Source organism: Neovison vison, chromosome 1 (assembly GCF_020171115.1).
Source record: "Neovison vison isolate M4711 chromosome 1, ASM_NN_V1, whole genome shotgun sequence".
NCBI lineage: Eukaryota > Metazoa > Chordata > Mammalia > Carnivora > Mustelidae > Neogale > Neogale vison.
The window spans coordinates 10,177,330-10,202,144 of NC_058091.1; the positions used below are offsets into that span (position 1 = coordinate 10,177,330).

General features: G+C 46.1%; 1 protein-coding gene across 7 annotated transcripts in view; it reads right to left on the reverse strand.

The window, feature by feature from the left end:
- The window catches only part of ARID1B (AT-rich interaction domain 1B), a 443,861-nt gene that overhangs the window by 32,870 nt on the left and 386,176 nt on the right, over nucleotides 1-24,815 (reverse strand). For 4 of the 7 annotated variants that reach the window (XM_044243320.1, XM_044243293.1, XM_044243301.1 and 1 more), the window contains 3 exons: nucleotides 9,287-9,432; nucleotides 2,074-2,183; nucleotides 1,183-1,341 (listed from right to left, as the gene is read on the reverse strand). In XM_044243320.1, the coding sequence (XP_044099255.1) occupies nucleotides 1,183-1,341; nucleotides 2,074-2,183; nucleotides 9,287-9,432 (415 nt within the window). The remainder of the gene's footprint in view (nucleotides 1-1,182; nucleotides 1,342-2,073; nucleotides 2,184-9,286; nucleotides 9,433-24,815) is intronic. The other 3 variants (XM_044243328.1, XM_044243311.1, XM_044243283.1) reach the window with 2 other exon arrangements.

Consider the following 24,815-nt stretch of genomic DNA (forward strand, 5'->3'; position numbering starts at 1 on the left):
CTGGTTATGCTAGAGCTCCACATGAATTTTACAAACATTTACTGGAACCACCAACCCTTCAAACCTTCAGCTCTATCTGTTTAAACCAGTGAATGGATAATTAATAGCAGCCTTCTTTTGGGGTTTTGACTAGATTGCCAGATTCTGCACATAGTCTTCTTCCCTCCAACTTGCTTTTCCTGAGCTGTACTCTTCAATACATCGTCTTACAAAAATTAGCGTGTTAATTAAGCCTTCTTGGCAAGTAATTGCATGTTAAGTTTTTTTTTTAAACAGATCTTTTGATTCCCTATATGAATGTAAAATAAAGGTTACTACAGTGCCATTCCTATTCTTTTTTTTTTTTTTAAATGGCACAGAATTAATTTCTTCAGTAGGAAAATGAAGACCAAGCTCTATGGACAGAAGAACATTAAGGCTTAAAAAAAAATTCCCTTATAGGTACGTTACCATTTTTTTTTTTTTTGACGTTATCATATGGAAATCAACACTTATTTTCAAGACGATCAGCAGTCTTGCACAGGAGGGAATTTTTCTATCTCGACTGATTCTAATGTAGGTACCTATTATTAATCCAATAGTAGCATTCTAAATATTCACACGCGGTAACATTTCTACCACTTTTCTGTTAATTTCTGACAGGTGGATTGAAACAAAGCAGGGCTGATATTATGCTAACCCGTGCCCAGAGCGTAATATCTCTATTTTCAGGTAGGCAGTTTTGAAATAAGATGTTTCAGATACAACAGCCCATGAAAGATTTAGGCCAAAGGCCAAATTTGTCATTTATTCCGTGGCTGCTATTAGTTCCCATGTAAATGGAGAAGTAGCTCATTCTGAAGATCTTTATAAGTGCACAACAGATCAGACATTTAAACAAAGTCACTGTGTGAAGGAGTTTGGACCCAGTAACACAATTGCATGCTTCGTATAGAGGTGTTCCTTTATAACACCGTTTCATTACCAGAAATCAACTTCTATGATTTACATAAATGTTACTCATTTCGTTACTGACATAATTATCAAGAAAACCCTTTCATGGATAAATTATGAAGAAAAAGTCTTATAAAACAAATAAATAAGCAAGCATTAAAGTAGAATTAATTAATTATCAAAAAACCCCAAAAACAAAAAAACAAAACAAAACAAAAAACCACACACAAAAAAACCAGAGCCACTTACAGGGCTTGATGGAGTCTTTGGCCAGCCTGGGCTGCTAATGCTATCGCTTTCATCTCCATGAAATGAGGAGATGCTAGCAGAGCTGGGGGACATTGGGGAAGGGACTGGCAGGTTGCCGGGGGTTGGGGGCTGAGAAATACCCTGAGAGCTGTAGCTATCCTGTGGTAGAGGAATAAAAAAAAAAAAATGACAAAGGTAGGGCAAACTTTATTTAAAATAACGAAAAGCACATCCAGTTTAACACACCAATTTTTATATATAATGGATATATATAAAGACATGGACAAACACACAAACACACACACATATAAAGGTATTAAAACAACATTCTTAATTAGTATAATTTGGTAAGTTTGCTGGATGCTGGATAAGGCCACTAAGCCACCATGCTTATTTCAAGCTTACATGGAATGCTAAGCATGGGTTACCCCTTATGAAAGAAAGAAAGGAAAAAAAAAAGCTGTTCACCTTATTTATCAAATAAGGCAGGAAAGCAAAATATTAAGTATGTTGTTGTTGCTGAGGCGGCCAAAACAGGAAGCTATAAACTGAAGGCAGAGAAAATGGCTGCAAGTATCAAAACCAGGCAGGACCCCTTCCTTCTCCCCACCCCCAGAGCGCCTCTCTCCGGTGGGTCTCGTCCCTCCGCCCCTCTCCCACGACCGTGAGTTCGATGCCGTAAGAACTAGTAACTTTCAGATCCACACCATGGAGGTGGGGGAGAGCGAGGAGAGAGCGAGGAGAGCCACAGACATGGTGCACGAGATGGACGCATGCACGAGAGAAGAAACCAAATGGCAACAAGAGTGGAGGCCGACACCAGTGACCAGAACACCACGGCAGCTGCAGCGAGGCAGGCCCCACACCGCGTGCAGAGGAGAAAGGAAGTACCTTCGACTTGCTCTCGGGCTGCGGAGTGCCTTCTTCTTTCCCGTCGGCCTTGAGGGGCACGGGCAGCTTGGAGTCCCCGGGAGACATCATATCTGCAAGACCCATAGATGCTAATCGAAAACAGGAGAAAGAGTTTAGGATTATACATGTGAGGCAGCGGGCCGTGCTCCTGCTAACCCCAGTTACCGAGACACGCGTGGGACACCTGAATTTGCCCTGGAGGAAGAAGAGAAGAGAGATGATAATCGAGAGCACACCGCTTCTCTGAAACCCTCACAGCACGGCATTCTGCCAGTCCTTCTGTAACTTTAAAAAAAAAAAAAATCCCAAAGACAAAAAGACCACAATCATTTACCCAACACCCAAGCCCCTGAAAGGCAACTTGTGTCAATATTATTTTTCCAAAATTACTAACAGCTTTAATAGAGCAGGTGCGAGGGGTGGTAAGTCCAGTGTTTCGGTGGGTCATCGGGTGTGAAAGGAAATGCCAGGTGTGTGCATTTTTTACCCGATGACTGGAAGATTTCGTGCTTTCTTCATGTCCTGCATTTACAGAATCTACAGTTTGTAAAATCACTTGACATTTTCTATTGTTTCATTTTAAAGGCTTAACTAGCACACGTAGCCTAGGCTGCAGTCATGGAAAACAGTCATAACAAGTGACTTGAAAAACAAGAACCAAAATTAATCTTTGAAGGACAGGATTTCTAATGATTTTACAACAGGGCCGGTTTCCTTTCAGTCTGAGGCTGTGTGTACACTTACTAATGCCCAGCAGGCGCTCAAATGCCCAGATCAGACCCCTCAACCTGCTCAAGAGTCAACGTCACGATTCCCGGCAAAACTCACTTTCTACGTCAAAGCTCAGAAATTCAATCAAGGTCATCTAGGATTTGGAAGGAAAGATTCACCAAGGAACAAGTGATTTGTACCCATTTATTACGAACACGAAGAGACATTTCAGAGTTAAGAAGGAGGGTCTGGCTTTCTTTTTAAAGGAAGAACAAGGCTACAGTAGGGAATCCGCGTAGACATCCGGGGACTAACAGCTGAATTTCTACAGAACCCCACTGCGACAACCATCTGCACGGCGCTGGGCTCGGAGCACGACACCAAACAGATGTGTGAGGGGAGACGGAAGCAGACGAGGGAGAGCGGAGAGAATGAAGAGCCTTGTCAGTGAGTGAAAGCCAGCAAACATTCCTGTTCCAACACAAAATAAACCTGAGGTTCTATGCACGGGCCCCGTTCTGCACTCTGCAAACAGAAGTGCTGGCTCCTCCCAGGCAGTGCGTGTGTTGCATAATGTGCCAAAAAAAAAAAAAAAGAAGAAGAAAAAGAGAAAAAGCAGCAGCTTTAAAAAAGGCTCCACAGATTGCCCACTACAAAATGATTATTGCACATATTCATGTATTACTATGTTTTAGAAAATAATTAGTTTTAATTACAGCAGTGAGAGAGCGAGCAGGGCTCTGGCGAATTAGCTGGCAAGCTTTGCGGTGCTAATTTGCTAATATCGTTAGCATCACGGCAGGTTGAGACCAGAGGTCCTGCCAAAAAAGCCGACCCTGCCACGTGCCCAGGAGCCCGGCCGGCGCGCTCGTGGACGCCCGGGGAAGCGCCCATCTTTTCCACGGGACGCTGGTGCGCGGGTCCCAGCCCGTCCGCACCCGGTCAGCCCTTGAAGTCATCACCACGCACACAAATCATAATTGGGATGTTTTTCTTTCTTTCTTTCTTTTTTTTTTTCCAAATTACTTTCAATACTTAGACTTTAAGAACTGGAACAAAAAGCTTTTTCAAGTGATGCAGCTGCAGAGAAAAAATCTATTGGGATCAGCTAAAAATGCTGTTATTTTTGTGAATGTGTGAAACCTCGGAAAAGCAGCTGAGAGAGACTGCCTCAGGACCGCCCCGCTCACAGCCCTGGGCTGCTCTCATGCAGTCTTCTCTCCCGGGTCTAGCGCTGCGGGAAGTAGTGAATCTGTACACTGAGAAACACCCTTTTTAGAAGAACAGAAAGGGGAAAAAGAGCGGGACGAGTATGGAAAGAGGAGCTTCTTCAGGAAAGTCTGTATGTCGTTGCTAGTCATGCAGAGCTGTCACACAGGAAGGACAGCCACGCCATCCTGAGAATGTGGCAAAGTCACGAACACGCGGCTTCTGTGAAGGCCTGCCCCTTCAAAGGTTACAGTGAATAGTTCTGTTAGCATTTGTACTAAGTTATGCCTAAATATTACTGTTCAAAGACAGAAAGTAGTAATATTTGTGTTCGTGCATTCAATGTGTTAACCTACCCATGAACCATTTTTAAGCATGAAGAGGTAGGCCAAGGGGTGACTGGGTGGCTCAGTGGGTTAAGCCTCTGCCTTCGGCTCAGGTCATGATCTCAGGGTCCTGGGATCGAGTCCCGCATTGGGCTCTCTGCTCAGTAGGGAGCCTGCTTCCCCCTCTCTGCCTGCCTCTCTGCCTACTTGTGATCTCTGTCTCTCTGGCAAATAAATAAATAAAATCTTAAAAAAAAAAAAAAAGACGTAGGCCAAGATGTATTATTATAATGAATGATAATAATTTATACTGACTTAAAAAAATCAGATTCAGATGAAGTTAAGCATATATGTTGGTTTGAAATTCCCAAACCTCTTCACTCTCTATTATATATTTTAAAATGGGCACTTAGGATATGCAAGTATAAAAAATGGTCAAAAGTGGCACTGCTTTATTATTTTGGGAGATAAATAAGGACAGAATTGAGAGTAATAGTTGTATTTAGTACTCTTGCCTTACACTGCAAATTTTATTTTACTAAATGGATCATAAGGTCTTTCCTTACTGTGGCTTTTACTATTCCTTTTGTTGAAATGCTTATTTTTGACTTCTTACCAGAATTCTCAATGAATCACTGCAAAGCGCTCTATGCCTCCCAGGGCAATGACACTCCAGGGGCACTATTTTTTTCTTCTCCTTTCCCAGAAGAGAGAGACCACCACTGTTGAAAGGATGTGTTAAATCAAGGCCCCGTTCTTTCTCCTGTTGACATCAGTAATCTAGTATGTAAAGTTCAGACATAAAAAGGGGCAGTAAAGAACTCGGGCTGCAGAAAGTGCCGTGTGAGTATTGTAAACACATTGCAAGCGCCAGCCGCTGGCTTTACCACTGAAATTTAAGAGCTCGAATGATTTCCTAAAGTAAGTGTGGGTCAAGGTCCTAAGGCAGCCATTCCACCCTGGATTTAATATATTCAAGAGGAACATAAAGAACGTATGGTGTGGGCAAAACTGAACTCAACACTCGCTCTTCCTTGTTCAGCTTTCTTCACTCAGTCTTCCTACAAGGTGGCCAAGTCACTCCCGGAAGATGGAGACATGCGGCCAGAAGCACACGCGCGGCTCGTTCTTTTCACGGTAAACGACAGTGCACCCTCCACAGAATCTTTTTATCCTTGCTTCGGAAAACACAGGAGGGCCTGTCGAGGTGTACGCGTGTGCAGGCAGGCAGGACTCTCCGTATGGGGCACACAGAGCAAAGCACCGTGGACGTGACACGTACGGAGGATATGCGAGAAGCCTGGCAAGAGCCTTCCGACCCCTGGCCATGACGTTCCTCCACAGGGGCAGCGAGAGCGAGAGGCACACCCCCTCACTGCCACCCGTGCCCCCTCTCCGGACAGGCAGCCCAAGGAAACGCGCGGCCTGAGCGCACCCAGCACGCCCGCTGTGCTCTCCAGAAAGCCCCAGCTACCGACCAAGTCCAGCGCTACCAACCGACTCGGCATAATCCCAGTCTGCATTCTGCCCACTTAGAAAAGGTTTTCATCATTTATTACACTTTCCATATCTTTGATCGGGGAGGGAGGACAGCAGTTCACCGAAAATCATTCACTTCAAGCAAGCAAGCAAGCAAGCAAGCAGGCATGCAAACAAAAACCCCAACCATCTTAGAAACCACTTGGACATCCAACCATCAGCAATGGTGCTCAAGAGCCAAAACGTCCTCAGAGAAGGACCCTGAAGTCTCAAGACGGTCACCACCTATCCGTCTGGTGGATGCATATGCGAGCCATGGTTTTGTAGCTTTTTAAAAAAATTTCAAAACAGCAAATTATCTGGGAAGCAGCTACGCCCCACAAGCCGGCCTGGGTTCTGCCAGCAGACTGCTGAGCCGAGTACCTCCAAATCGGGGTTCTTAAGCTTTAGCGAGCACTTATGAAAACTACCTGAGGCGTCTGTTAGAAACAGAGATTTGTGCACTGTCCAGAAATTCGAAATCTGTAGTTTTAACAAGCATTCTGGGTGACACATCGCTCTTGAGTTTTGAGAACACGGGAGAAAGCTGTCGATCCCGTGGTAATGAGCTTGCCTTTTCTCCTCTGTGAGGGTTAACGAACCTAGTCTGCCCCATGCTAGTAGGACGTCAGTGGGACACTGCCTGTGGGACGGAGCCGTGGTAGGTTGGCGGAAAGATCTGGAATCATGACAGGGCTCTTGTGTAAGAGGAAGGCCTGCCTACAGGAGTATATGGCTGTTCCTTTACTATCTGGAGGTTATACGGATGGAAATGCCCTACATTTTGCAGAGCGGCTTCTAGGGAGGCAAACTTAGAACCACAGATGGCAGATTTTCTGGAATTTAGATGTCTTCTCTGAAGATGATGGTTTATACAAAGACAAGCATATAACTAATGAATTATTATGAAAGAAAACACAAAGAAGTATAACATAGCTAATAACACAAGGATTATAAAAGGGCGTATTTAACAAGGCTATACGTGACTTATACTTTTGCCCACTGCATTATCTAATTCTAATCTTTTAATGCAAATAATTTTTTTGAAAAAAGCTCCTTTAGAGGGAAAAAAAATCCCCCCCACTGCTTAGCACCCCACATTTCCTGCATTTTAAAATGAAGAAATAGTTGTCACATTCATACTCACACTGACTCCATTTGAATAATTACTTGCTCACTGAAGCCTGTAACAATTTGTCACTACACAGGAAGATGTTTTTTGGCCCCGAACCCCGTCTATATCACAACTGCCTGAGCTCTGCAAAGAGGATGCTGGAATTCCAGTTGCATAAGCTGTCGAGGCTCAGCAAATCCCGCTGCCAACCCTGGACATTGGGGGTGCTATCTGCCCCTTCTCCACAAGTGCCCGTACAGAGAGAACACATTCTGCCCTTATCACTGGTCATGGATCCGCATGGGCCCAAAACAAGTAGACTGATGTGATGATGATCGAAGACACTGGGGCCCAACTCTAGAAAAAGTCAAGAGTACGCCTTCAGACCAAAGCCCATCAGGAGCCAGTCGGTAACGTTATGGGTTCCTCTGCCACTCTGTTTCCCTCAGAGGCTGTAACATAGTGACGGCAGCTTAATGGGCAACTATCAAGAGACATACAGTATATGCTAACTCGTTAATATTCTTTGGATGTGCTAGCTAGATGACTACTTTCTATCAGGGTGCATTTGATGTATAGAGCTGGAATAAAATCACCTAAATGTGTAGAGGAAAATTTGAAAAATGTCTAAATTATTAAAAATTCAATGTTTCAAAATACACAAAGCAATAAAAAATTTTTTTACTAGCCCATACTAGACTGTGAGGCTAAATAGCCTCTCATTGAACAGATTTCCTCTGTAGGAAGTAACGAAGAGCTGCAGTATCTGAATAATAATAATAATGAAAAGAAACCCTCTCTGTGAATTTCCATTAAATTGGTTATTCCCTAGGAACACATAAATCTTCTCAGGCAGGGCACGGTGCCATCTACTTGTGGTTGGTTATTTTTGTGGCTCTGGGGTCCAAAGGAAAAAGGGAAAAATGAGTACTGCTAATAGTAGGTGAAAATTTATTGTGCAGTTTCAGTGCTCTGAAGTAATTTTATTTCAACGAGCCAGACGAAACACGTAATGTCGTAACCCAAATACACTGTTACCTGGGACAGTGCTGAGAAGGGAAGGGGAAGCCTCCGGCTAACAGACTGTCCAAGACTGTGCTCTCTCATCTCAAACGTAACAAGACCCACCTTGCTGGGATGAATGACCAAAAGCAGGAAGGACTATTAGTTATTTAAAAACCTTCCATTTCGCCACTAGTTTCATTCTTCCTCTTGCACATACTTTTAAAGAGGCGTAATCAGGGAAGGGCACTATTAAATGAGACCCTGGGAACCAACAAGTCAGAAGCTCAGAGAGGATGCAGGCCCAGCCTGGTGCAAAGAAACAACAGCTTCTGGGGTGACCTCTCAAAGTCCCAAAGGTCAGAGGGGTGGCGAAAGGCAGAGGAAATGAGAAAAGGCAGTAAGAAAGGGCCAGGCCTCTAACTCCACGGTGTTTCCCTAACACATCATGAAACCTCACGGGGCGCACACAACCGGCTACACCGTGGTCTGTAGTCATCGAAGGCGAGCATCCTCCCTGGGACAGCGCCAGCCCCTCCAACAGGCGTTAGAAAGCGACAGGTCCGCTACGACCCGCAGTCTCTTCTCATCTCGAGAGCAGCGCTCCTCAGCTGCTGGGCAGTGAGGGGCGTGGGGAGGCAGTTCAGGGCCTACGGAATCTGAGAACACGGACTCTTGGCACAGGTGTAGACATTCCTGGTGTTTCCACAAACGTATCCCCTTACCGCACTCACCGGACGGGCTTTGGTAAGAACGCAGTTGTTGACATCACCAAGGGGGTTGAAAACGTTAAATACGATGGAAAATTTAAAACAATCCGTTAAGAAAACAATATAGACTTTCTCACTGGAGACGATCTGCCAACAGCGCTTACGAACAACTATTTCCGGGTATGTATTTCAAGGTGAAAAAGTACTTCAGCGCCCCTGGTTCTGCCCTTCAATCCCTCCTCCGAAAGTTGAACTCGCACTGAATGGAGCACTGGTTTTGGCGGGGGAGCTTCCAATACTTCGAATGTCGCCCCACGAGAAGAAGAGCTCAGGGTATCTATCGCTGTCCCCAGGGTCACTGGGAACGTGCTCACCCACTACAAAATCAGAGGCCGCGCAAGTCATTCACACAAAATAGGACGTGATCCTCACGTCTTGAAACGTTTACACAGATTGAGCAAGTTGCCAGGCAGCAGACAAGTTGAGTGTGTCCCCCTTTGGCCCAAGGATCCCACCCGCTCGGGCCGTTCACCAGTGCAGGCCTGCGGGGAGAGGAGGGGGCGGGGAGGGCAGCTCCCAGAGCGCGGGGCTGACGCGGTTACCTGCTGAGCTGTTCACCATGTTGGGCGTCATGCTGTAGGGGGGGGCCTGGGTGTTCATCAGCCCAGAGCTGTTGTTCACGGGCTGGCTGTAGGGAGAGCTGGAAGCCATAAGTCCACTCTGATTCATGCCGGGAAAACTGCCTTGCCTGTAGGAAGAGAAAGCACACGCATACATACGCTGGCCACGGACACCGGTGGCACGTCACCCGGGGAGCCATTTCTCAGAATGCATCTAGGCGAGGGGCGGGGGCCACTATTTTTCATGTTCGCTTAAAATAACTTATTTCCCGGAAAGAGGGCTGAACTACTGCTAAGTAATTATTTAATCCACTGTATAAAAATTCCAAATAATATAAATTCCACAAATAAATTATACATTTTGAATCATGTCAAGTGTTCCAGGTTATGATTTATATAGAGGAATATAAGCAAGAAAGGGAGAACTTGAAATAAGAACAGGAATTACAAAAGCAAGCAAAATTAATTTCTAATGTTTAAGAAGACCTGACTCTGTGAGCATTACTTAGTGTCCTCATATCAAAATCCAGAAGTCAAGGGATGAAAGTCAAATAGGCAGTTGTGAGAAAGTTATTTAAAAATTCATTCTTCGGGAACGCCTGGGTGGCTCAGTGGGTTAAGCCTCTGCCTTTAGCTCAGGTTATGATCTCAGGGTCCTGGGATAGAGCCCCGAATCAGGCTTTCTGCTCAGCAGGGAGCCTGCTCCCCCCGCCTGTCTGCCTGCCTCTCTGCCTACTTGTGATCTCTGTTTGTCAAATAAATAAATAAATAGAATCTTTAAAAAAAAAAAATTCTTTCTTCGACCTAAATGTTCTGATACAATGAATGTGGGAGAAAACATTTCTAAAACCCTTTAACTCTGTTACTTAGCATTCTGTAACTAGGTACTATGAAACACACACCAATATCCCCATATTAACTTTACACAGTAAACACCAGACTTCCACTTCTTTCTGAAGGCTTTCCTGGGACAGGAAGGAAGGGAGCTTCAACTGGCTGACAGGGTCCCTAAGGGTCACCCTTCCTCGACTGTAATGCAGACTCATAAACTTACATTTTGGTGATTTAGTTTTGCTCGTTTTTTGTGTGTGCTCTGTGAAAGACAAACTTTGCACTCTTGCAAGGGGAAGAGGGGATTTCTTAATCCTAAGGGGACACCTGTGGCACAAAGGCATTTCTCTAACTGCTGGAAATGAGACAGGGAAGGGGGGAGGTTTAAACTGCGCGGCGCTTTAATTCTCGCAGGAGAATTACCAGGTAGAGAGAAAGATGAAGGAAGGCAATGTGACAAACTCTGCGAAAGCCTCCCCTGTCATATTCAAGCATCTCTTACATAAATAGTATACCTTGAGAAAATTTTCCCAACTTTTGGCTATCAGTGTTCCTTCTTAAGAGAAAAACTAATAGGAAGGGTAAAAATCCACACTTGGCATTATCTGTTCCAAATGTAATATGAGTACAAGCCCCCTCCCCCAGCCTCCATTAAGCTGTCATCTGATGACTTTCTATGTATAACAGTAAAATATTTTTGAAGATTCTTTAAAAGATTAACATAAGTCATTTTAAGAAAAACCCAATATACTATTCTTTTTGTGTAGCAATTTTCAATAGATTCAAATTCCTGGCTGGTGGAAAAAGTTCAAACACAGTCCACTTGGGAAATTCAAAGTATAAGGGTTTGAGTGGGCTTTTTTTTTTTCTTTTAAATATTACATCAACCATTCAGAGAATTCCTGTCCAGACAAACACTCAATGATGGCTTGGGACGAACATTCTAGCAGGCTGAAAGACTAATGGCGTGGGTGTGGCTCTGGGAGAAAGGAATGTTACTTCAGCCTTGAATTCTGAGCTCACTGAAGTGCCATTTGGAATAACTACAGACTGCTGAATCCGGATTATAACACCCACTGCAGTTCATTAACAATGTATCTGAGATCATTTGATGGCTTCTGATTAACCTCGAGGTCATCAAATACTTCTAAATGCATTGCCCCACAGCTGGCAACAGTATTTCTTTATGGTTAGGGTCTTAACATCCAGCATGAAAGTGGCTGGCGTTAATTCAAGTATCTTAGGTTCCCCTTCTGACGTGCTCTCATTCAAACAAAAGACAATCTCACATTTATGTATCTGTTTTTTAAAAAAACAAGAACAAGTGGCACCTGTTGGGGCTGCTCTCCCAATTCTGCAGCACATAAATCATCTGAAGAGCGTCCTTAACTTAGGAACAGGTTGGGTTTTTCTGAAGACAGCTTTCAAGTCTCAACCAGTGGTGACCTGTCCTTCGAGATCCAGGTGCAAAGGCCACCCCTCCTTGGCAAAGACCGTCCTCACTCCCCCACCTGGAAGCCCCGCCTGCCCCTGACTCTGCCTATCAGAGCCCCCTGCACTTTCTTTTGGGTCTTCTAATAATTTATGGTGCACATCTTGGCTCTTTGGGGCACGTATGTCTCCGAGAGGAGCAGCTACTGAGCCTGCCCAGCTACTAGAGTAATACTTGGTCAATGAACTGGTAGACAATGTTGTCACCCGAGTACACAGGCCTCAGGCCACCTCTTCAGGCTTCCCCCAAACTCAGTTTTGCATGTGCTGTGACTCCCGGGTGCGCGGAACAGTTGGGTCCTTGAGCATGCTGGCTTATAACTCAAGCAGCAAAGAGAATCGGAATAGAGAACCCACCAGGCAGGCTCCTGGTAACCCTAATCTAGGATTTCTCCCCCAAGTCTGCACTGTCCACTTGCAATCACCGTAAGATAACGAAGGTATGCATTAGAGGTAAAAAAAAAAAACCAAAAAACCCGTTAAAAGTAACAAGAAACTGAAGACGTCGTGCTGCTGGCTACAGTGGTCCTCGATGAAATCATGCCCGTAGTTTTACAAGTTCGGTCTTGACTCTGTCACTACTCACACTTTCCACGGTCACTGGGATCCGGGAGCAAATCTCCTCAGGTCTCTGGGCCTATTTTTGCATGTGACACGCAGGGCCAGATAACAACGGTTAACAGTCATGACTTCTGAGGCCCTAATAAATGCACCTGGCCCAATTTCTAGGCATTGAACACATTTAATTTTTTAAATTCCTGGAGGAAGGTTGGTGGGATTATGCTTACATACTGAGAAAGAAAAAAGGATCAGAGAGACTGAAGAAGTTGCTTGAGGACACACAGCTAGCAGGTGGCAGGAACAGAAAGCCTCCGGCCAGCTTTCAGTCCGTGTCCTTTATCTCTTTCTCCATGAATCCCTAACGCTGCTAGCACTCGATGGGACACGGATAATGGCATAGGGAGCCCACTGTATACCTTCCCTCTCTGTCTACTGTAGTTATCTGTAGTTGTGGACGGCTGACAGATACAAAGTAGAGCTTTTCTTTGGGCTTCCTGAACATCTGCTTCCAGGAAGGAGTTTCACAGGTGTGGCGGGCCCCTTGGGTACCCAAGGAGGGGAGCAGCTGAGAACGACGGGAGTCTTCTCAGGGTGGCCATGTGTGGCCATGAGCACAGCACTTGGCCATCTGTCCAAATGGGGGGAGTCAGCCAGTCCTTCCATCATCGCAGAAGAAACCCTATTCATTACTGCTTTGGAAACTACCCGCCAAGACTGTTGGTAATTCTGGACAAGCAAGATGGGCTAATACTAAAAAAAGAAGGCTTTCAATACACTCTGCTGAATGTTGCAAATTGAGACTATTTTGTTTTGTGGAAGGAAACCTAACAAGGCCGCCTCTCTGACTAAGTTGAGCGCCCCAACTCACCATGGTGTGCCTAACAGGAGAGGGCACCAGGTGCGGCTAACAGGAGAGGGTTTCTGGGGCTCACGACAAAAAACTTCTTTGGTTGGGCTGACTCCTATGACTTGGACCACAGAGACCTCAAAAGAGGGCCCTTTCCAGAGCCAGCCCCCACTGACCGCTAAATCCCTTTCTGAGCACAGCAACACTCAGATTGCTGCCAGCGGCATCAGGACAGTTGAAGTTAGTCACTCAGACACTCTCTTTTTCAAAAAGAAACAGGGCAACAAGACAAAAACAGGTAAAAATGCAAATGGAAACAAGGGCAACACTGTCCACGTAAAACCCTAAGATGTAAGTTGTATCTGGAAAAGCAGAGTGCCCTTCCTTGACCTTGGGGTGTGAACTCCTGGGCTATCTGTTACAGGTCTATGGGCTCAGATAGTTTTTGTTACAAATTACTGCTGGCCTGTTGCCACAGGTTCCTAACCTGCACTGGCTGTGGCGATAAATGGCCAACAACACCTCAGAGGGGACCCAATAAACATTCAGAAGTAATGTCGTGTCAGTGCTTTGCTGCTAGTAGGCTGCGTGGGAGGCACGTGAGCAAATGGGCCAGGCCCCGTGCTCCCCTGGGCCTTCCGCAACACAGCACTGGCCCCTAATTTTTTCAAAGTCAAAGCATGATGTGGGGGTTGTTACTTGAACATGTGGACCCACAGATTAACTAGAAGAACTTTACTGAAATCAGTCTTTGGTTGGGACTAGACATAAATGTTTGAGATCTGTCACTTGATGACAAGAACTAGGTTATTATAAGGAGAATAATTCAAAGGTGGAGCCTGTATACCCATTTCCCTAAAGCATTTCTCATCCTGCTTCTCAGTCTACACACACACACACACACACACACACACACGATTTTTTTTTTCCTTAATAACATTACACATTCATCTGCAAACAAAGAGCTGGCTTTGGGGAAAAAAACCCAGAAGCAAACACCAATTTTAAAGTGACCATTTCCAGTGGTTCATGGTGAAGGCAGAAAGGGAACTACAGTTTCCAACTACAGCTTGAACCCAGCGGTTAAACGCACCAGTATGAAACGCTATAAAGGGTAACCGCACATTTTTTTCTAAATACCTTGTTTTAAAGTCAACTACAAGAAAATTTAAAGTAAGATCTGTATATGATTTTGGTGCTTTACAAGAATATTTAGGCCACATTGTTTCAGCAATTACCACTATTTTTTCTCAACAGTGACAGACGGGGAAGTGTGAAACGTGTAACTTGAATGTGAGTGGGTTTCTGATGCAGCTCTTTTGAGAAGGGTCGGAGCAGAGAGAAGAAATGCTTTGGGACCAGATGCCACAGGAGGGGAGCCACGTCATACAAAGTCCTGGGGGCAAGCCACATGGAGAGAAGCTGCACGCAAGAGCGCCAGCATACCCACGGGAAACATCGTTCCTGAGTCATGTTCACCAGGAACATAAAGCAGGGCGTGCTCCACTGGAAAACGGCACAACTGTGTACAGATCTTTCTCTACGTGGACTGTCACTGTAGATGCAGCTGGAGTTACGTAGCCAGCAAAGATTGCTTACTGACAAAATTAATTAGGGTAACACCAAAATTTGGAGCACTTTTCCACTTAAACCCAACAGTCATCAGAACCAGGAACCTAATTTTTGCAAAGCCCAATTCCAGCCGAATTTATTTTTAGAGAGTTCCAACTGTATGCGTAACATTGCACAGGATGCCCTATTTTCAATGATTTAGAAACAGAAGCTGTCTTCACATGTGCCCGGCATTGCCGGAGAGCACGCTCAACCTGACTTACACCATGTCTCCCCCCAAGCAGTACTGAGGACAAATTCAGTCAAAACTATTTATAGTCTAATATCTGAAGTGGGAAAAACACTGCTGGTACCCCCAAAACAACATAATAAAAACAGAAAAGCCAGCCAACCATGCCCCAGCCCGTTTCCGTTGTGGCTAATCCGTTGCACGCCTGTGACAACTTGTGCACTAGCATATTCTGGTGGCAAAATAATGCTATCGGTTCAACAAGTGAGAGACTCAATCCTGGGAAGGTAAAGTGGCAATTTGTTTCTTTAAAACCAAAGACGACATGGGGTGCCTGGGTGGCTCAGTCCGTTGAGTGTCTGCCTTCGGCTCAGGTCATGATCCCAGGGTCCTGGGATCAAGTCCCACACTGGGCTTCCTGCTCAGCAGGGAGCCCGCTTCTCCGTCGCTCTGCCTGCTGCTCTGCCTACTTGTGATCTCCCTCCGGGTCAAATAAATAAAATCTTAAAAAAAAAAATAAACCAAAGATGATGAAGAGAAGTGTCAATGATTTACAAACAGTAGATTCCTGTGGAAATACACAGCCACGTGTTATTTAAAAAAGACCCAACAACCGTACGCCTTTTGCTCAGGGAGACACGGCAGAAATAACTAATTAATCAGAAACATCTTCTGTTTATTGGTAGTTACAATCACTTGTTCGAGATGAGTATTTTAAGACTGGTATGGGCGGGGATGGGGCGGGAGGAGCACAACAACAGGAGGGCCAAGCAGAGAAACAAGTCAAATCGCCAGAGCGGATGGCCACGTCCACCTGCGAGCACGCTCTGTGGAGGAGGCCGAGGTGGGAGCATGGGGGAGCCTGCAGTCCAGGAGGTCAGGAAAGTTCCCTGAGAAACGGATGCCAGTCGCCCCCCTCCCCTCACACCTCATCTCTGGCCAGATCAACGGGATTCACTCGGGTGAGGCGAGGAGATGACACCATAGCTCAGGGGTCTGGCAGCAGGGGCAGCTGGCGGACTAGAGGGCGTGAGCGCGGACAGGGACAGAAGGGCCGTGTCCCCCGGGGTCTGTGGGGTCCTGTCTGTAGGCTGGGACAATCGGAAAGAGACTAGGGGTTGTTAAGCAGGAGCAATGGCCTAAAAAGATGTGTTTTAAAGGCATTGTCCCCTGCCTGTGGACAGGAAGACACACGGGCGGTGTGAACGGACGTGGGGCCGCAGGCGTGCGGTCATCCGAGAGCTGGCAAGAGAGGCCAGGAGGGCAGTGGCACAGCCACACTCAGAGGCACATTTGACAGGACGGGGTGAGGAATGAGATACTGGGCGGAAAGGAGAGGGGCACTAAGGTGTCTCTCAGGTGTCCGGCTTGCACGAGAGGCTGGGTGAGGAGGCAGTCACGGAGAGGTAATGTCACGTGGGCAGCGGGAGGCTCAAGTCTGAGAAGCAGAGGGAGAGTTCTAGAACTCATCTTCGCTTCCTGTGCTCTTACAACCGTTCTCGAGTCTTTGGTTTAAGATATTCCCTCGTCGTGAATGCGATCCCTTTCGAGGCAGCCTGTTCCCTTCCAGAAGGCTGAAAAGTGCAGGCCATCAGCCACAAAGCTACAGCAGTAACTAATGACTTTCCAGCAGCTATAAATTAATAACTCCCCAAACCCTTTGGTCATTGATACACTTCAGTTTTATTTTTTCCTTTGAGAATGGGCAAAAAAGGAACGTCGCTTTTCAAGAGCTCTATGAAAAAGACCTTTCGACAGAGGGGCTGTGGTAACTTTGTTCACTGGTCTCGAGAATGGTCTCTGGAGCGGGTGCACAGTGCGCGGCAACCCGCGGGCGAGCCGTCCCTGGCGTGTCCCGGCCGCGGCCCGCATCACGCGCGCTGCCCCCCCGGGCACCTCGGCCTCTCAAGCATTTCTCCGGGGCGTCTTCGCCTTTCTTCCAAGAGCTGTGTTTTCACCCTGCATCTTGGGGAGGCGGTTTCTACTACGCAACGAGGAATCCCGCATATTCCATCTTGATTTCCTAAAAGGCTCTAACACCAGGAACATCTTTTCCCTTTCTGTTCACTGCTTCCTGCAGCCTTCTCGGCGGGATCCAACCTGTTATCAGTCCTGCTCCTGGCATCACCGCTAAAACGCACCTGTTGTGCAGTTTCAAGATTAAGTCCTTGTCTGCCTCAATGCAGGTACCCCCTTTCGGTTGTTCCTAAAGCCGCTGACGGATTGTCACCTTCTTTCTCAAAGCAACCAGGAGAACAAATAGAGCTCGAGGGTTTTGAGGCGAGAGACTTCCCTGTCAGGGTGTGAAGAAAATGTAAAAAGCCTTTGGCTGCCTGAAGTCTGGTAACTGATAACTGAGAATGTTCTCTCCATCTCCACGTTGATTTGGGGTTGGTAAGCCCATTGTTCTGTGATTCTGAAGAACTGCTGGCAATCAGACAAAGACTAACAGCAAGTCTCCCTTCCTTCAGAGACTGCCTGTTGACTCCCAGCGCACAAGCTGCCTCACGCTCAGGGCGGAGACCAAAGCCATGGGGGCAGGTGTGAGTCCCCAAACCTGTCTCTTCCCTGGAAGAGGAAGACCCCAGGACTCTGTGGGTTCTGGTGCACGTAGCTCCCCACTGGGTCCTGGTAAGATGCAGATCGCACAGCTCCCCGGAAAGGAAAACTAGTTGCCACTGAGGTTGCCCACAGAAAGAAAACAGTGCTCTTTTCTGTGTTATGTCAGAGATCTTTCCTTAAAAAAAGCTAATTTTGGAATTATGATACCATTAAGAAAAGATCTTGAGTAATTCCTAAGGAGGGCTATTCCTTTTCAGTGATGGAAGCACCCACCCTTTACCCCAGGACATCCCCTTTCTGGGCACAAGGTGTAGGAGAGAGTGACGTCAGAGGTACCAGCACCACAGACAGGTGCACAACAGCTTGACAAACACTGAGGAGCTCCGCCCCAGCGCCCATCCAGAACCAACCCGAGTGATACCTGGGAATGTGGTCACAAAGAATGCACAGATCCCGTCCGCACTCACACTTCTTGTACCTAAACAGCCAGTCTATCGCATGAAAAAGAGAAAGAATCCAGGTCCTGACATCTCCATCTCATAAACTTGCTAGAGTGATATTCTGTAAAGCTAACAGAGAATACACTTACCCCGGCTCCAGTGCCAGGAAATATTCGGTATAGTCATTTCTAACTTATAACAAAATCATCCTAAAATTCTCACAGATTTCCTGAGCTGAAAGCAGTGCCGGCCCACAAAGTCACTTCATTTGTGAGGCAACACTATTCAGAATTAGGGTAAAATGTGTTGTAGGAAAAGCCTGAACGCTGAGCAAAAAGTCTAGTTCATGACCTTCTCACCATGTGCTCTTACCTGGCATCTAACAGTCAAAGGCCATTTAGAAAGAGTTAACTTTCAAAGCCATGGACAGAACCTTATGGGGTTCTGTAGCTGTGATTTTTTGTTTTTTTAAAATCTATTCATGGAAGTGAAATTCAAACTAAGAATTAAGGTCACCTTTGGGAGTTGCTCCCACAGCCCTTTATGCTACCAGCTAAGGGGTACCGGAAGCCCCTTGCCCATGATCGTCATATGGTCACCCAGGATGCTTCCCAAACCCCAGACCGGGACAGGCTATGACACAGATCAGGTCCTCTTCACTGCGTTTAAGCTGTCTCTGGTGCTGTCCTCCCCAAACACAGCTGAGATGAGGCAATCTCGCACAAAGCAGGACGGGGTGCTTCCCGCGGTCAGCCTGAACGCTCTGCAGGGTGGCGAGGAGGCCGGTGCTGCTCCCTGAGATACACATGACTTCAACCATCTTGCTTTTTCGTAACTGTGGAGAGCTCGAGTTGCCTGCACTGTGGTGCTGCCTTTCCCTGGGGACAGATGGACGGGAAAGCTGATTCTAGAGGGGACCATCCCAGCTGGTCTGGTGGGGCTGTGAGGTCTGTGGGGCAGAGACGCTAGTGGCCACGAGGTCAGACATGTAGACAAATGGCTTAGCCAAGTAAAAAGGGGCACAGTCCACCAATGTGAGGCTTCCTTGGGTTAGTAACGGGAGCTCCGACCCACTTTGTGTGTCACCATGGGTCACCTTAGATGCTGAGGACAGCACCCAGGTTTGGACTGGAGCATGGACAGGAGATACTCTGAATGAGGAAGGCAGGTCTAGACACGGTGGGGAGCTTGGAATACTGCAGAATGTGAGGCGGACAACCGTGTCTGAGAGGGCAGAAGGCAGAAAGTCAGAGGATTTGGGGAGACCAACTTGGCCCTGAGTCAAGAGACTGCCAAAGTCTGAGATATGGTTTCAGGTTTGCACACCCATTAGTTTCTCCAAATGCTATCCAGTAACCAAGGCTTGGGTCTAGTATTCTCCTCTGATATCCATCAGGGACAAAAAAGTGGGCATCTGACTTTCCACTTTCCACTGCGTCCCTCTGAGTTTCCCCTAGTTCTCTTCAGGGAACGGGAATCCCAAAGGCCAAGCCTTAGACATGAGCTGGCCACCCCAGGGCCCCTTAGGGGGTTACAAAAAAATACAGGCTCGTGAGACTCCCCCTGCCAGTGGCTGGGGTGTACAACTCCCGCCAGGCAACACAGTTGCTTGTTTATGGAACTTCACAGACCCTAATCCATAAAAGGGTTGCTCTACATTTCGGACTTGGATTCCTTGGATCTCATTAAACTAAAAAAAAAAAATTAAAATTTAAAAAAAAATATATATAATCTTAGTCTTTTAAGAATTAGTATTTGGGGCACCTGGGCGGCTCAGTTGGTTAAGTGTCCGACTCTTGATTTCGGCTCAGGTCATGATCTCGGAGTCATGGGGTCGAGCCCCCACACCCGACTCCACACTTAGTGCAGAATCTCCTTGAGATTTTTTTCTCCCTCTCCCTCTGCCTATCTCCCTGCTCACACGTGCATGTGTGCACTCTTGTAAATAAATGAATAAAATGTTTTGAAAAAAATTAGTGTTTCATTTTTTTCTAAAAGTAGGCTCCAGGCCCAATGTGGGGCTTGAACTCATGACCCTGAGATAGAGTCACACACTCTACTGACTGAGCCAGCCAAGCACCCCTTGTTTTACCATTGTTTGATGTGAAGACTAATAAATATACTCTGTGGTTACCACGATAGTTATGAAACTCTGAAAGATTTGATTAAAGACATAATCTTAAAATGCCAACAGAATACTCAATTCTAAATTCTGAAGGGAAAAGAGGCTAAAAACTAAGAACAGTATTTAGATGATAATGCAAAGGCTTACATTTAATTGCAGAAATAAAAACTGTACTTAAGCCTTTGAAATCTTTTCTTTGTCTTTCAATAATGTGACTTCTCCAATCACAGCTATTATTTTAAAACCTAACTGTCCAAAATCCAAAGGGCTAAATTCTTTGTTAATACACATCACTCCAGTCCCTTCAGGCCCGTGGACCCCACAACAACTGGGTCCTGACACATTTAGAAGTTTTTTGCCCCTTCCCTTTGACATTTTAATGCACTATCTCCATTAACGTATTTCCACATCAGTGGCTCCCGGCCCATCAGCAGAATTGCGTCATACTGGCTTCAAGGAAAATAATACAGAAGAAGTGCCTTGCTGGCAAACAGCAACAGGGGAAATGAATTATAAATACACCTCCCTAAAGACAGTTGCTGGAAGACATGTGTGTATGTGGGATGCCCATGAGATATGGACGTCAGCGGCTCTCTACAGTCCGGAGGACAGGCTAACCCACTGCTTATCCGTGGAGCAGAGGAAGACCACTGATCAAGTTACCTTACGATTAAGATGACTTCATGGGATATAACGAGTGACAAAGGTTAAAAAATGTTAGAATTCCCAATCTCTTGTTTCACTGAAAACAAAATATTTTTTGGAAAGATTTATTTATTTTAGAGAGAGAGAGTGCTAGAAACAGCTAATGAGGGGGGGGAGGTGCAGAAGAAGAGAGAGAAACCCAACCAGACTTTGTGCCCCCGAAGTGGGGCTCGATCCTACAACCTTGAGATCACAACCAAGAGTTGGCCGCTCAACTGACTACGCCGCCCGGGCACCTCCTAAAAGCAAAAATATTTTAACAAAACTGATTTCGGCTATCCTAGTTTTTGGTCTGATCTAAGTATCAAAACGTAGGTCTCCAGATTCATGGTTGTGACAGTCGGTATAGAAGTTCCCTTGCAGGCAAGTGTGATACAACTTTCCAAACTGACTTACTTTTGCTCATTTTTTTCCCCTAAAACTAAGAAGCCTGTGAGTCTGGCTCTTTCTGAAGTTCAAGCAGTGCACGGGCGCATCTCTCGGGGACAGCACAGGGAAGACGGACGTGGCTGTGCCAGCATCAGCAGCTGTGCGCCCCTGTGGGTCGAAGGGCTGGCTCGGAGCCCTTCCTCCAACAGCCATGCTCTGGCCCCGACGAAGCCGGGTGCTAAAGCCATACCAGAGGGCCGAGACTCAAACCCATCCGCCGTGTGCCCTCGAGCAATCAGTGACTTCATGTCACAAGGCGCGTGGTTCCAGAAACGACGACAACTGCTGTGTGCGGGGTCTGCGCGGGGAGGTGCCAGGCCCGTGGTTCCCTGCAGGGGCATCGCAGGGAGGGGACCGAAGCCCGGACCGTAACGCAGAAGCACGATCTCCACCCAGACTTGGGCCGATGGCTGGTTTCTGGCAAGAGAACTGCCTTTAGGCATGATGGAGAACTAAAATTAAGGTGTTTTCTTTTAAAGGGAAAATCGAGAGAGACCGCACTAAGCGAAGCCATTAGTGCAGGACACTAGTGCAGAGCCGGCCTTGCCCACCTGTCCCTGGTGGAAGGGTCCCGAGCAGGTAACTCAGAGAGACTGGTTTCCTCCACCATGAACTCAGGGGACAGAGGCTGGATGACACCTATAACCCCTCTAGCTCTGAAGTTCTACTGTTCTGTCATGGAAACCAAACCCTTTTGGAATGCAGAACGGGACATTATCTTCCTTCTTTTTGAAAAATTTTATTTGAGAAGAGACAGCGCGAGCAGGAGAGGTGGAGGGAGAGAGAGAATTCCAAGCAGACATCCCTGCTGAACACAGAGCCTGACGTGGGGTTAGATCTCAGCACCCCAAGATCACGACCCAAGCTGAAACCAGGAGTCAGGTGCTCAACCAACTGTGCCCCCCAGGCGCCCCTGAAACATTCTTGTTCTGATGAAAGATCATAAGGATCTGTGTCAGAACTCTGACATAAGCCACCTCAAGTCACCAAAGACGAGATTCAAACTGATACCCGGGGGTGCTGGGGTGGCAGTCTTCAGGGAACCGAAGGATATTCCAGCCTAAAGATGTGGGGCTTGGCGGGCCGTCTACAAGTTCACCGGTCATGCTTCATCCTGGGGCTCATGTCCAAGGCAAAAACCTGGGTAACTCCGATGTAGCCAAATCCACAAATCGGCTGTATTTGGCAAGAATGTTAGCTGCCTTCAGCTCAGGTCATGATCCTGGGGGTCTTGGGATCGAGTCCCGGAGTTGGGCTCCCTGGTCAGTGGGGAGCCTGCTTCTCCCTCTCCCTCTGTTCCTCCCCCAGCTTGTGATCGCTCTCTCAAATAAATAAATAAAATCTTAAAAAAAAAAAAAAAAAAAAAAACTAAACACAACAATCCATTTTCTGAGTAAAATGTGTATCAGTGTATATGGTGGGGGGAGGGGCATCCTGGACAAATGCATGGTATAAATTACTGATTCCAAATGATTAGACATTATTACTGAGCTAATCTAGTACTCGAACAGTAAGAGTTACCATATTCTATTGTAAATCCTGATAATCAAAACAAGGAATTCCTTTATTCAAAAGGTAAACAAGAAAAAAAAAAACCCGAATCTTCTACACGTTCCTTAACCTACTCAGTGCAGCATGTGGGTTTCACCCTTCTCATGCCAGCCTTAAAAAGGGAATTAGTGAAACGGCTTCCAACCAGTCAGACCCATGTGCTTTCTGTACCGTCTTCTCTGCAACGGGCTGTGAAAGCCCGGAGTGTAGCTGCCGTGAGCTGGCATGTCTCACAGCGAGCTCTCTGTTCCTGTCTAACTGCACACGTATGTGCACGCACACACACTCACTACCTTTGTCATTAATATGTCTTTTTCAGGTTCTTTCAGAGGCTCTGGGCCCTGTGGGACTCTGACTCAAGAAAGAAGGCATTTTAACAAACTCTGTGAGGATGTTTCTGCAAGGCCACTTCTTCCCCAGGAGAAGCCGATGTTCGGCGAATGGGTTTTTCCAAACTGCCCACCTGCCTTCCGCCCAGCACGGCTACCAACGGGGAAGATGGCAAAACCAAAAGCAAAAACACGAGTTTGCTGCAAGGAGATGCGGAAAGCAAAAGCACGTTGAAAACCAAATTTCTCAACCCACAGCACTAAAACATGTACTACACATGTTTTCTCACGCTCAAGCTTCTGCTTTGGGGGAAAAAAAAGGCACAACAGGTTACGTGGATGGCGAAGGGAAAAGGAAGGAAGATTTAAAATAGAAATAAAACTTTCTTTTCTTTCATTTTTAGAAAGAATGCTGTAGACATAAAAAGGCAAAATTCTGAGCTCACAGGGATGGGGCCGCAAAGACGAGCCTTTGCCAAGTGTCCTTTACAAGATTTACAAAGAAAAACTCCAACATTTTTCTTGTTCTTATTTTTAATTAAGGAGGAGGTGTTGTGTTCTAAGGAAGCTATGCGGATGCTGTTGGCTGAAACGCAGATTGGATCTTCTCGTGCTGGTTAGCTAACATTGATTTTCTGCCCCAGTGGAAGAGATTTTACTCTGATGCATGCCATTTAAATTCATTTTACACAGCTGCTTAATGTGGCTTGGCAAGGCACAGCCAAACTAGCTTTGTGGGACTAAATAGAACTCCAGAGTTGGTGAGGGACAGATCCTATGGATTAGCAGCTGATGATGAATGCCTCCCTCTTCCCTGTTATTTTCCTACTGACTCATGGACTGACCTTGAAGGTACCACAAGAGAGGAGGAAAAGAGGAAAAGACAAAGTCCCAAAAGAATTATGTTTACCTAATTCTACATTTATTATTTCGCTTTTAGGATAATGTTTACAAAATTCTGTATTTGTTGGCCCACATTTAGGACCATGTTTACAGGATTTAGAACTCTCGACTGCAAAATTATCATTTGCTCTTGCTGTCTAAATAAATGTATCCCGAATATAAAACTAGCGGAGGGCCGTCTGTGTTACGTATTCACAACAAGTCGTGAAAGCACAGTTGTATACGTTTAATCTTTAAACAAAGCCAGCGGACCGTTCCCTGTTTTATCTTCAGCAAAAATGTGGCGTGTTTCTACTGCAGCTACTTAAGAGAATTCAATCTCTGTGGGATAATCTTATCGTTACGATACGGAAAACAATATCAAAAATAATATTTTCACTAAATAAATCGCTCAATAATAATACACCATAGGAGCATTTACTAACCTAAAAATGGTGACAGCCTGCTCTTATAAAGCTCTGTAGTAAGAAAAGAAGAAAGACACTTTTTGTTGCTGTATGTAATTCCTGTGTTGAAATTGACAACAATATGGCAACACTATGTTTAGAAAGCAAATTCCGTGTTGGAGGATTTGGTTGCATTTTTCTGGTGACTTTAATATTCTAAAACTCCTTGGGAGAAGGAAGTAACAGAAATCTTTGGCACAGATGTCTGCTCAGTGATGATATAATGAAACCCCTCTTAAGTCCTATTAATAACCTGAGTCACGTCTCCTGCAGCGAGTCTCCTGTCAAATAAGGTCGCTGTGCTCGGAATTCGGGGGTGTGTGTGAGAGCAGGTCACCGTAGTGGCGGGAATGACAGTAACACAGTTGTGATAACAGTGCTGTACGACACAAGTTCCCAGACAACACGAGGACGACAGTGGGGGAAATCACGCCAGGGGAGGTGACTTCATTACTCTGATGCAGCTCAGAGTGTGCATTTCCCTCTCAGG